This window comes from Haemaphysalis longicornis, unplaced genomic scaffold, assembly GCF_048455015.1.
Source record: "Haemaphysalis longicornis isolate Haplotype H1 unplaced genomic scaffold, Haemaphysalis longicornis Haplotype H1 scaffold_7, whole genome shotgun sequence".
Classification (NCBI taxonomy): Eukaryota; Metazoa; Arthropoda; class Arachnida; order Ixodida; family Ixodidae; genus Haemaphysalis; species Haemaphysalis longicornis.
This window is the reverse complement of record NW_027526422.1, coordinates 157,698,569-157,711,159: the sequence shown is the minus strand read 5'-3', so window position 1 is coordinate 157,711,159 and position 12,591 is coordinate 157,698,569. Positions and strand designations below refer to the sequence as shown.

The following is a 12,591-nucleotide window of genomic DNA, read 5'->3' as shown; positions in this document are numbered from 1 at the left end:
AGTACGCAAGAACCCACGACTGTCTATACTGCTAATCTCCTTGGACCATAGAGCACCTGAAGTATTTATGACCGTAATCCCCGCCTTTATAAACCACCTCCTGTGGTACTCCCCAGCAGCGGGTGAACCGGCAGGCAGGCTGGCTGGAAGCTTTCGGTGGTTTACAAAACTTCTGCTAGAGCCCGCGAGGGCCAGCCCTACCCCTATCGCTGCTGCCTTGTCATCCAGCACCAAGTCGACTCTTATCAATAAAATATTTCAGTCGATGCCTATAAGGCTAGGATTCCACGCATTTGCCATGTCCAGCAACGAACATTCACCGGGCTCGACATGTCTTGAAGTGCGACGGCGTTAACGAACGAACTTGAACGAACTTGTATGCGCACGGGATATTTGTACGCTTTCCCTACCAAGGCCCCATCCTCTGCAAAGCACGATTTGAAACCTTTGATTATAAGGCTGCTGACTTGTATATGCATCTTAAGTAGATTAGTTATCAATAGAGACCGATTTCAGGACTGAAACATGACTATTACCTCAACAATATCACTTATCACTTGGCAGCGCTTTTTGAGTAAGTTAGCCAGCAACAGCCACCATTTTCAAAATCGATAGAGCCAGAACAAACGTCTGTGCCCGTATGAATGCGTCAATCTTTGGGATGACGACCGGCAAAATTATACCGAACCTTTTCTCACGCGTTTTTAAGTAAACTATGTGTCACCTATATGACGTGGGCTAAAGCACCGTCAACGGGTGGAATCGCTCATGATGAATTTTCTTCCACCCCCATCATCACTGGCGTACTTTTTAGTATGAGCTCCGACTAACAAAGCTAAGGAAATTTTGACCTTCATGCAATCGACCGCATGCTGATCAAAATAATTACGGAGTTGCACCACAAAACTCACCCGTTTTTCTATACAGGTCGCGCATCAATCCTCTGTTTTTGAACACAGTTCGTGGAATAGGTTGTAGCTGCTCTTTTGAGTTATGTTTTCAGTATCATGGTTATTTGAGCAGACCGTCCGCAATATTTAGTAACACATGCTCATCAGAGTGGGTAGTATCAGTGCCTTTGTTATGCCCGAATGGTGGCGGTATCAAACCTACTGCATAACCGAGAAACGCTGTTATTCAAGCCTACTTTCTGTTTTTCACTGCTAATAATTTATACTAGAGGAAACGCGACCATTAAAGCTACGATCGAAACTTGACATTTTTCCCGTAACTCGATCTTTTTCTGCCGTAAGCAAGCTATGGTCGAAAGATTTTCTAAGACTTAACACAATTTAATTAATGGGACTTGACACAGGCATGGAAACGACGCGTTGAAAGTTCCGTTATAAAGGATACTGCTTCAAAACATAGCCAATATTAGAGGGGAAAGTACCTGTGTGCCGTTGTTGTGCGGGAGATGTTTGCAAGAAGTGCCCGAATGAATCACAGCATTGAATTTCGGAAAATTCTGAGTGTTGCGAAAACAGCTGTACAAGTATAGCTCACGATGTCTCGCAATATTGTGTACGATGCTTTTTATTTGTTTTCATTCTCAACATGGAAAGAATGTAATAGTTAGCTCTTGCGCAACATACACTTAAACTGTTATATAGGGGTGCCTGTTCAACAGCTCTTTTATGCGGCTTTAAGCATATTTGATTTAAAATCTGGAAGGATTATTCAGCTGGTATCAGTCTCTCAGTTCTGCGAAAACAAGTATTACAACGAGATGCACCCGGGAAAGCGGGAGCCGTCACATTATAATGCAAAGTTTCTGTTATACTTGTAAAACATTGCAAAGTTTTTTTTTACGTCAAGCTACAATTGTCTTTATGAAAATAAATATATGTATTTTACCGAACTTGCCTTCGGGCTTGGCCGTCGTAGGAGGCATCGAAACTACAAGGCCTATCCATGTTGAAAAACTTACGAAGTGTAAAACGGTCATTTTTTCAATTAAGGCCCCCGGTTTCTGCAAAAACCAGTGAAAGAAAAGCATTACTGCCAATGTTAAAACAATGGTTAGCAGAAGTATATGATACAAAAATATAGAATAAGGAGTTTTTTGGCATTACCCATCCATACGAAGCGTCCTTGGAGCGTCTCCTGACTGCTTGAAGCAGAATCCTCGATTTTAAAGGTAAATTTTCTTGACAAAATTTAGCGTCGGAAAGTAGTTCCTAAAAATCTACTTTTTAATTGACCTAAACAGACGAGCTTCCACGTCGGAATAGGAAAGTCGCTAAAAATATTCCAGATGAGGCGACTTTATTTAGCCATTTCTCACAAGCAATTTAAACAAGATTTGCGATGCTTGTTCGGCAGTGTGCAGGAGATCGGAAAGCACTCCAATAAAACAACACGCCTTGACGGTCGCAACCGGGATAGTTCGAAGTACTGGGAAAAGCGATTTACTTTCCGTAAAGGACTCCTACCAGCTTTAGTAGGCAGGATTACCTATGCTCTAAAAGAAATAACTATCCCATCCGGGCAGATGGCATTAGCAGTGCCACTTACTTCAAAAATTCAACGCAATGATTGGGAGAGATTTGGCGAGTCATGCGATGCGGCTGGGCTTGAATGGCAAAATTTTTATTTGCCAAACTTCCGCGAACTTGGTGAAGATAACAACATATCGTGTTTAGCAAGTTTCCAAGCGAATTAACGTGACATAAGCGTATAAAAGTTGGGTAAACTAACACAAAAGGCAGACGGAACGGAAAAGACACCCAGGAGGAGGTCTTTACCTGTGAACAATTTCTGACTACCTTAACTTCTCTCCATCGCGTCTTTTGTCTGTTGATTACCGGCAACAAAGCTTGGGTATAGGAGAGAGGAGCGCCTCTGTCCTACCAAAGTCTTTATTTTTCGGCAGTTGTGCTTGCCGCTAAAACATAATTCATATGATGGCATACCCACTAGCTCACATCGACAAAATAATTCAAGCTTGGGTAAATATTGTCACAGCTAAACGTTTCTTTCTTTATATATCTCTTGTGCTGCCTGTTGTGTTACTTTCAAGCCAGACATAAACTAGTTTTTGAAGGACTCTCGTGTTTACTTTTGATAGCCATTGTGTGTAAATGTGTCTGCAAGAATCTCCTGGTGAATTGTACGACCCTGACGTGATCAGAAACCCCAGGTAAGCCTAACATCCACTGAAGCTCAAGCCCTTTTACGAAATTTAATAATGACTGGTGCGGCATGTCCTTAAGTTTGGCATTAAAAGGACGGAAAGTATTGTTTTGGCCGTCAGTTCGTCCTTTCGTTCAAATGCTGCTTTTCAAAGAAATTTGTACAAACACAAGCTAGCGTTAAAGAGGAATATGTTCAAATTACGGGGTACAAATACGAATATCTAACGGCTTCATACTTACCAGGCGGTACATATTGTCTCCTCACCCAGACCTCGCCTCTTCTTGGAAACGAATACTGCGCCGCAAGAAAATGCACAGCGGTATGTCAACTCAACTTATTTTTTGACAAGCATAAGCGTAGGGTCAACCGTTTTTATGTTTCCTTGACGTCATCTACTTTTGTTCTCTTGGTACGGGGAGCGCCGCAAATGGACGGATGACCCACGAACTTTTCAAACCAAATAGCCTAGCTTAAGAAACTTAGTGAGCAAAAGAATCCTCTTGAAAGTTCACGCACTGCACTGCTGGACATTTTAAGTTGGTATTTAAACAGGCGGTGCCCATTTTGCCGGCTACGTCCATCCCTTCGCAATTTCAGGCACGAAGGAGTGGGCTCATATTTCAGTAATGAAGGTATGTGGGTTGTTCGGACTTCGGATTTCGAAACGCCGACGTGTAGCGCTTGAGACGTTTAGAAGGTCAGTAAAAGAAATATTTTTCTTCAGGGGTACAGATTAATGCGCCGTACAGAGAAATAGAGCGCTGAAAATGAAGCTCGGGAGTGGCGGTGCGGTAAATGGACGATTTTTGTAATGGAACCTCCTCTTAGTGCTTAAACCCGATGCTCGTGCAATGGTGTAAGCAACACTGACGCATTTCGGGGGAATTTCTTGGCGATGCCTTCGAATATGCCAACGGGTCTCATTATACATGCGTCGCGAAGCACGCGTGTGTTTGGTCTTTTGTCTGTTAGCGAGAAAGGCTGTCGTGTTTGTTCGAAAACGGCTTCAACGGGAGACAATATGCTAGCTTTCAGTTCCTAGTCAAATAATAAAACCAGCCCGCAGCTCTTGTTGCTCTTCTATGAATTTTATAGTTCCCTTGTGCTTCTTCGCTTTGATGCCGATTGGGGTATACGCAGCGTTCAAGGTGTGCGCAGCACGGCCAAGCGGGAGCTTTTCGCCTTCCATCGTTTTCTGTGAAGGCCTGGACGTGTCTGTTATGCGGGGAACGGGAATAGGCGCGCGTCTAGTCACAGAAATATTCCCAGGTGGTGAAATGTTGTGAATATTTTTTTTTGAGCTTCAGCCACACCTTTGTGGTCTGGTGGGCCAAAGAACCGATCGTTTGTGTCGAGTATTGAAAGAGTCTTTGTGTTTTGCCCCAGTGAGGGCACCGCAGGGGACCGCGCATTAGGCTTTTCGGTTGACTCTACTTTCAGAGGGAGGAATCTGTTGTGAAACCGACGGAATCTCCTTTCTAGTAGTAGTCACGAGTAATAGACCCCTTTCATAAATGCTCCCTCTGGCGGCGGGCTTTTCGTCAGTTTCGGTTTGCAAGGGTTTCTGGGATAGAAGTCGCCATGTTACGGTCAGCCTTTTAGCAGTCGTAGCGGCTGCTTTCTGTCAGCGAACGTCAAGCATATTAATCCTGGCATTATAACGTGATTTTTTATCAATTGGAAATCTTGTGCCTCGTCATGAGCGTCCCCGCGACGGGATGGACGGGCGATTTGACTCGCCTGCCGCCCCTGTCCCCTACCGACCTCAGTCGCAAGGTGTCGGTCTCGGGCACACAGAAGAGCGCTGGACGCAGCTACAAGTTGGTCACAGAAAGCTACGTCGTGGCGTCGACAGTATGTGCCAACTACGACAATGAAATGTGAGTAGCGTTTCGGGTCTGATTACAAGCGTTAAGACAAGCAATGTGTTGTGTACGCGCCGTCGAACTACGGGTCTTATTCATTTGCGCGTACGTGCATTCTGAAAACATTTCGGTTCCGCTATCTCGTCGGCGTTTTATTACGCATCGCAGCCTTAGCCTGATTTTACAGTGTGTTCTACATGTTGATATTTACGGGTGAGAACGAAGTAAGCGAAGACAGGCGGTTGCTCTGTTCGCTATTCAGTTGCGCGTACGTGCATTCTGAAAACATTTCGGTTCCGCTATCTCGTCGCCGTTTTATTACGCATCGCAGCCTTAGCCTGATTTTACAGTGTGTTCTACATGTTGATATTTACGGGTGAGAACGAAGTAAGCGAAGACAGGCGGTTGCTCTGTTCGCTTTGGCGTAGCACTCCGGCATCCGCCGCTGTTTAGCAGATCACAAATGAGCTTAAACACAGTTGAAAGTTGGGCGAGTTGGTGATACATTTCGGGTATAAGTGCGAAGTCGACACGTAGGAAGGAGCACAGAGGACGGTGCGCTTCTAGCAACTGGTGGAGCGCTATTAGCGCGCTACTGGCAACTTGCAACTAGAATCTACTAGCGCCAGTTGCTAGTACCTCGCCGTCCTGTGTGTTCCTTTCAGCGTGTCTTGTTTTTCGAGCTTATTCTCTCAAAGGAGCACTGTTTGGCAAATGCAGTTGCGCCACCGGAGAATCGTGATTTGAGGTTGATCACCCCGGCTTCAGGTGCAATCAATCCGCTGCGTGCCGCGACCGGTAGGGGCGATACTCCAGTGAGGGAAGCCCGTGCTTTTACGTGCTGCTGTCCACTGTTAAAGGAAGTAGTAGACTCCACTTGCCGCAGAATTGCCTGTGTATCTATGTACTTTGAATATTTTTTCTAGAAAAATTCATAGGTACATAATGCGGCTTATGGTACTAGACTTTGTCCAGCAGTTAAATGTATGGCACTCCCTGTTGCAATGCAATGAGGGATGGAACGAGACCTTGCACCAGGTAACACAAATCTGGTTGGGTGACTCTTCTATGCTATCATAAGAGCCTAACACAACTATACGCTTTAAGGGACAAGCGTCACAAAAAAAAATGCAACTCAAAGGGAACAACAAACATTGTGTGGGTGACAGCCACAAGCGAAAAAAATTAGTACAGTGCTGCCAATGCCTTTTATCGTCGCTGCCGCTCGCTTGTGGGCTGTTTCTGACCAGCAAAAAGCAAGCCGTAGCGACGGCCCGTTACCTGCCACTGTCGCCACCCCCAGCAGTGTGTATAATTTTCTTCTTTTGTTGCCAATAATTCTTTGCAGAAATGACAAGTTCCTGCTCAAGGCGCGGTGCAACCGGAGCCAAAAAAAAACAAAGCATCCATACGTTGTGATTGCCACAGTGAATGAAGTCGGCCAGGTGGTTGATGGTTCCTGTGAATGCCCTGCTGGCAAGGGATTTTGCAGCCTACTCCAAGCCGTTTTGAACGTGGTTGTCCTCCTTCAAAAGAAGGGGTACTGCGAGGCCGCAGAACACCTTTCGTGTACAGATCTGCCGCAGCGATGGAGAAGGCCGAGGGGCGAAGCCATCAAAGGGTGCAGTGTGCAAGATTTGGACTGGCGGAAAGTCGGTGAAGGTGGCCAGGACATGGCTTTGTTGTCCCGTTTGGACCTAAGTAAGGCATCGGAGCGAAGTGTCGAGCAGAAACGCAAGGCAATTACACAACTTGCATGCGGCCTGCGAGCCTTGGACGGAGAGACAGCTTTAGTGAAGTTTCTGGCAGCAGTAAATCGTGCAGGAGTCTGCACTGCGAAATGTGGTGATGTGCTGGTCGGCTCTCCCTTGTCATACCAGCAACCACTTGTCGCCTTCGGCTTTGATGCGCTGCTGTGTGCCGAGTTGGAGGTGCCTGTCCAGTTCAAGCCGGGGGAGCCTGCTGATGAACTGAGGCCATTCAACGGCAGCAACTGCTGGGCAATACCTGCAGGCCTTGGTGCACAAGGAGACATTCTAAAGGTTCTTTGTTTTTGGCTGAATGGCATGCCACCCCTCGAACATATTTATTAGTGATCGCTCTTGCACGACAACAGGTTGCCATGACCGCATTCATGTTTCTACGGTGAAAATAATAATGTAGGTGGATACTTTTGCCAGAAAAATTTGCACACACGTCTTATCTACCCTGGTCATATAAAGGCGTCTTTGACCTGTTTTTTTTCCCTGAAGTTGAAGGGTGAATCTACAGTCGCACTGGACCCATACTTCGGTTTATAAGGTAGTTATATCCAAACCATGGATTATCGGCATATCCCAATGCTTCACCTACATTGCCGTGTGGGGCTCCGTGTGGAACGTTTTGCTGATAGGTGCAACGTGCATTGTAGGACGAAAGTGAGGGGCATACTCAGTTCAAGTTCAGCTAAGGATAGGAATATAATTTAGGCACTGTATGTCTTGTTTGTCACCACATCTCTAATCTTCCCTCCTTTTCGTTCGTTAGCGCTGTAGCGGTGGGAATTGATTGGTGCAAGCTGTTCCAGTCTGTAAAAAAATCTATTGTGCATTAGGCAATAACCAAGGTAAAAAAAAACCTATGAACCAGAAACTGGTAACTTGTACACAAGCCCAATGGCTATGACATGCTGCAGGTATGGTTTATGGTAGTGTGCTTTTTCTAATTGAATGTGATATTCTGCTTGTTTCAGAAAATAACAGTGACACCTTTTCAAGCACAAGCTTTGGAGAAAGACACCCGTAGGCAGCGACACAGCAGTACCTGGCGTGAGGCAAGGTATTACCGTCTGACAGCATCCAACTTCGGCAACGTGCTTTTGCGGACTGCCCAGTTGAACGACGGGGCACTTGGCCGGCTCACCTCGTCAAAGGATTTCTCGCACGTCTCTGATGTTAGGTGATAGTGTCATATTTTTTAGCAAACATGCAAGCAATATTCTGCAAGATTTATTGGACAGAATGAATAGCACAGGCTAAAAAAATCAGGCAATGCAATGATCGGTTCAATGGAATGCAATGAATACAGCGATCGGTTCGTTTTTTCAACAGTATTGGTCCTCAAGGCACTTTTGAGAGAGTTGTGCTTTATTTTACTTTAGCAAGTTGTAGTGGGGTCCCTGGGAGTGGGGGAAATGCAAAAGGGCCAGGTATGCTTAAAAAAAAGTAATACTCTATGGCCAACATGAGGCCATTTCTAAAGAGCTCGTTCGTCTTCCCAAACCAGCCCCGTAAAGCTGAGCACTAGACCCAAACCAGCCCCACAAGATTGTGTAACGTGATAAAAAAGTTTCTGGAAAGTAGCTAGGGAGTCGCCACTGCTCCACATGGTTTCTTTGATATCTTCATTACTTCTTCAATGCTTTAGACAAAAATTTGTCATTAGGACAAAGCAGTCTTTGTAATGAACCAAACTTTTAATTTGCCTTCATAACCCATTTAATTCTCAATTCATGTTTTGTTTCTCTTCTTATAACTTGTTACTGACACTAAAGTCGCATTTTCTGTAATAAGTAGATGGGGCACATTCTCTTCAGCGCACTCTTTGCGGTAGAAAAGTGATAGCTCAGACAGCAGGTCTGAGGCAGCATCAGATAACAGGCTTCAAGGATAGGATTGATGCAGATGAGGCAGGCTAATATGCATGCATGATTCACCATTATTTTGCCATTCGGCAATATATAAACTGAATGTCACTCACAAAAAATCCTCCATTTTAGTTTTAAAATGAATAAACTAATTCTGAGCCCTTTTTTAGACGGCATCACCAACGAGGGCAAGGCACTGCGATGCTACGAGGTTGTTTTGAAGCAGAGACCGAAGCGTCCATCTTCAGAGTGCAGGGCTCTCTGTTGACCCCCACTGCTCCTGGCTAGGCGCATCTCCGGATGCAGTTGTTTTTAACCCACTGGAAGACCCACCGTGGGGGTGTGTTGAAATCAAGTGTGCCTACACCCTGGAGAATGCGGACGTGCCCGAGCTGCTTTCTGCCAACAGTTGTATTGTTTTTGACGCTATTTGCCGTCCACACCTGAAAGAAGGCCACCTGTGTTTTGCTCAGGTAGTTGGTCAGATGGGTGTGACGCAGTTGACGTGGGCCGATTTTGTCTTTTACGGGGAGAACTTCTTGGGGGTTCAAAGGATTAGGTTTGATGAGGAAGTCTGGCAGAGCATGAAGCGGCGACTCGACGTCTTTTATTTTCATACACTGCTGCCATATTTTGCACAGAAGCTGTCACACTAACGTATTGTTTCTCAAACAATCGAATGCCCTTCTGTGGAAGCAATCATGAAGTGACCCTTGACCTCACTTGCCCTTTCAGTGTTCATGCTTCTTTACGATGTCTTTAATTCTGCTTCGCACACAACGCTGTATTTGATCTGCATGTCCATTGTGTTGTAGAAATCTGGTGTCTGCAATGACATTCTTTGAAAAGCGTAGTTCTACATGCAGACAGCTCTCTCGTGTATCAGATTGTCGCTTTTTTAATGTGTTAACGCATGTTTCTGTCTACAGTTTTTTTTCTTGGTGTGGCAGTGTTGGTAATCTTATCTGTGTGGTTTTGATTTGTATGGGGACAACTTTGACGGTTCAAAGGATTAGGTTAGATGAGGAAGCCTGGCAGAACATGAAGCAACAACTAGATGCTTTTTATTTTTAAGCTGTTGCCATATTTTGCGAGGAACCAGTAGCACAAATGTATGTATATGTTGCTCCGTTCCTCAAACAATCACAAGTTGGAATTCCGTGCCTTGGTGTACAGTAAATTGCCCAACTGTGGAGGCGTTTATGAAACTACTCTATACGCAACTTTCCGTCTCACTATTCTTGCTTCAGGCCATTTTTAATGCTCCGTGCACACCACTATTTGGTTTGTGTTCTGTGTGCTTTAGAAATCTGGGGTCTACAATAGCATGCTTTGAAAAACGTAGTTCTAAGCACAGGCTCTTTTTCACGTCCATCAGATTGCCCTTATTTGCGACGTGTAAATGCATACTTTTCTGTAGGCTTTTTTGGGGCAATGTTGGCCATCTTGCTGTGCTCCTCAAACCTCAAATAGTTATTGGCCAAATTTTCTACACTGGTGCACAAAAATGTGTCGCTCATACCTTTACCTAGAGGTATGCGGTTTTGTTTTATGTTTTCTTCCCTTTTTCTGTTTACACAAACAGTTTTTTTAGGAAACTATTGGAATTTGTTTTGGATTCCTTTTTTGTGCTTGTTGTTCTTTATGTATGCAGTAAACTATAGCGCCCTTGTTACTGTCGATTTGTACTCCTGTCCTGCCTAAGGCCTGGCAGTCAGGCTGGTAGTATCAATAAATGAGTCTTGCCTTGTGCAAAACCCATCCCGTGACAATATAAAAGCATTTATACAGTCGTGTCTTTATTTCGTTCCAGCTCCTTCACTATTGGTGTCTGGAAGTTGTTCAGCAAAGTACAAACAACCCATATCTGGTTCACTATAGGACCAAGAGAAAGGGGAATAACCTTGTGAAAATATGGAATGTCTTGATGCGCTGAATTCTCCTCTCTACATGAATACGCAAGGATGCAATGTCTGCCGTCTCGCGCACCTCTGCTTCGGTAAACTGCTCCTTGTTGAGAAATGGTGGGAGGTTAAGCCCAACGCCTTTCTTCTCCAGAAGATCCTTGATCTTGAAGCCCTTGTCCGCCATCACTGTGTCTCTATCCGAAAACTCTCGTTCTAGGAATCCACTTTTTATGGGAAGCTCTCTGTCCGATGCAGACCCCATGTATAGGTCCGAGACGAAGCTAACCAGCCCATTTGGTGAAATTGCTATTAGTCCTTTGAATGTGTTTGTCGACTTATAGTTCGAATATGTTCCAGACTCGAGAACCAAAGAACTTGGCACTTCACACCTAACTTCTGTCGCATCAATAATTGCACATGTACTTGAGTATTTCTTCTTGAAGGGTTCAGGCATTGTTGAGTCTACAACATCTCGTGGTGGCCACCAGGTATGCACCGTCAGCCTAATGTAGAGCAGGTTAATCCAGGTTGAGAAAATTCTAGACACTGTGCTCGTAGAGATGTCGAAGATATGCGCCAGGTGCATGTGAAAAAACCCAGTTCGCAGCTTGGCAAACGTCAAAAAGAACTGGTTTTCAGTGGAAAGCTTGTGTCTGCGGCCTCTTCCTTCCGTATTTGGATGGTCCGAGGAGGTGCTGTCACTTTCTGCCCCTACGTATTCCAGCAGTTGCTTGAAATGGCCATAGCTGCGCTGTCCGGTGTAAAACTTCATCTCTCGTCATCGTGTACAAAAAGCTCTACACAAAACTTTCTCATCTGCTTGCTAGCCTCCGACAACTTGCTCTCCAGCTCCCTGGTTGAAACAGCATGCGTATTTATGAGCTCTTGGTTCCTACGCAGGAGGCAGACAACTTGTTCTTTTGATCTTTCGAGGTCCCTCTCTGCCTTCCTGACACTTTCGTTTCTTTGGTTGAACACTTGCTGCAGGTCTTCATTTGCTTTCCTAAGCGTATCACTGGCATTTCTGAGTACCCCGACCTGGTTATGTAGCTCGGCAAGTTGTAAACTCTTTTCTGCCAGCTCTTGCTTCAATTTTGTCACGGCTGTTCTGCAAGCACAGCAACTTCTGGCTTGTGAGTCGTCTGTGCTTGCAGGCACAACACTGCTTTCTGCTGCGGTGCCTGAAAGTTCTAACCGGTCTTGGTCGGGCAACATATTGTCGGAGCAAGCAACATCTGTGCTGTCTTGTGGCATGTGCAGTGTCTGCAGGGGCTGTCGTATGGGAGGAGGTCGGTGTACAACTTTCTTTAAAAATGGAAACATTGATGGAACAGCATTTTCCCTTAAATCACTTCGCCCACTTGCCACATTGGGGACAAAGCCGTTCTCTGTGAAGTGCCTTGAACACACCTTGGTTGTCCGCTCAATGCTGAAGTAGGTGCCAGGGTCTCGCTTGATGGCGATAATCCACTGTTTCAGAACCATCTTGATTGCAGGGAATTTGTGAAACGTGACCTGGTGGAAAAGTTTTTAAAGATTAGGAAGGCGCAACTGTAACGGCTAGGCACACAGTAAAACATTTTCATAGCATAAGTGGTGACAGCAGATGAATATCGACAAGCAAGCAGATTTCATGCAAGCCGATAATCACATTGTGCAACCCGATTGATTGATTCTGGGTTTAACGCGTCGAAGCAACGCAGGCGATGAGGCGCGCCGGAGTGGAGGGTTCCGGATTAATTTGACCGCCTAGGGATCTTTAACGTGCGCCAAAATCTCGTACACACGGGTGTTTTTGCTTTACCGCCTCCATAAGAAAACGAGCCACCGCGGCCGGCACTCGAACCCGCGTCCTCGTGCTCAGCAGCACAACGCCTTAGCCACTGAGCTACCGCGGCCGGTTTTGTGCAGCCCGAAAGCCGCGTACACGAGGTAACAAACGACCCAGTATTTTCGACCGTCGACGAAGCTTACTGCACGCGCTATAACGTCGGCGGTGCACCGTGTCGTGCGCGAATCAAAGCTACTACCGAACTACCATCAGTGCCATTCATAA

The 12,591-nt window shown here is 45.5% G+C and overlaps 1 protein-coding gene and 1 pseudogene across 3 annotated transcripts in view; one reads left to right on the top strand and one right to left on the bottom strand.

Annotated features, from left to right (window-relative positions):
* LOC144147164 (neprilysin-1-like) overlaps positions 1-3,472 on the bottom strand; it is a 116,573-nt gene extending 113,101 nt beyond the window's left edge. For both annotated transcript variants that reach the window (XM_077679233.1, XM_077679234.1), the window contains exons 1-2: positions 3,378-3,472; positions 1,858-1,972 (exon numbers count right to left, since the gene is read on the bottom strand). In XM_077679233.1, coding sequence (XP_077535359.1) covers positions 1,858-1,972; positions 3,378-3,389 — 127 coding nt within the window. In that variant the 5' untranslated portion in view covers positions 3,390-3,472. The remainder of the gene's footprint in view (positions 1-1,857; positions 1,973-3,377) is intronic.
* Positions 3,473-3,686: 214 nt separating this feature from the next.
* LOC144145379 (uncharacterized) lies at positions 3,687-10,315 on the top strand (annotated as a pseudogene). The gene is made up of 4 exons (XR_013317488.1): positions 3,687-5,018; positions 6,352-7,045; positions 7,735-7,948; positions 8,799-10,315. The product of XR_013317488.1 is annotated as an uncharacterized LOC144145379 (transcript).
* Positions 10,316-12,591: the final 2,276 nt, after the last annotated feature.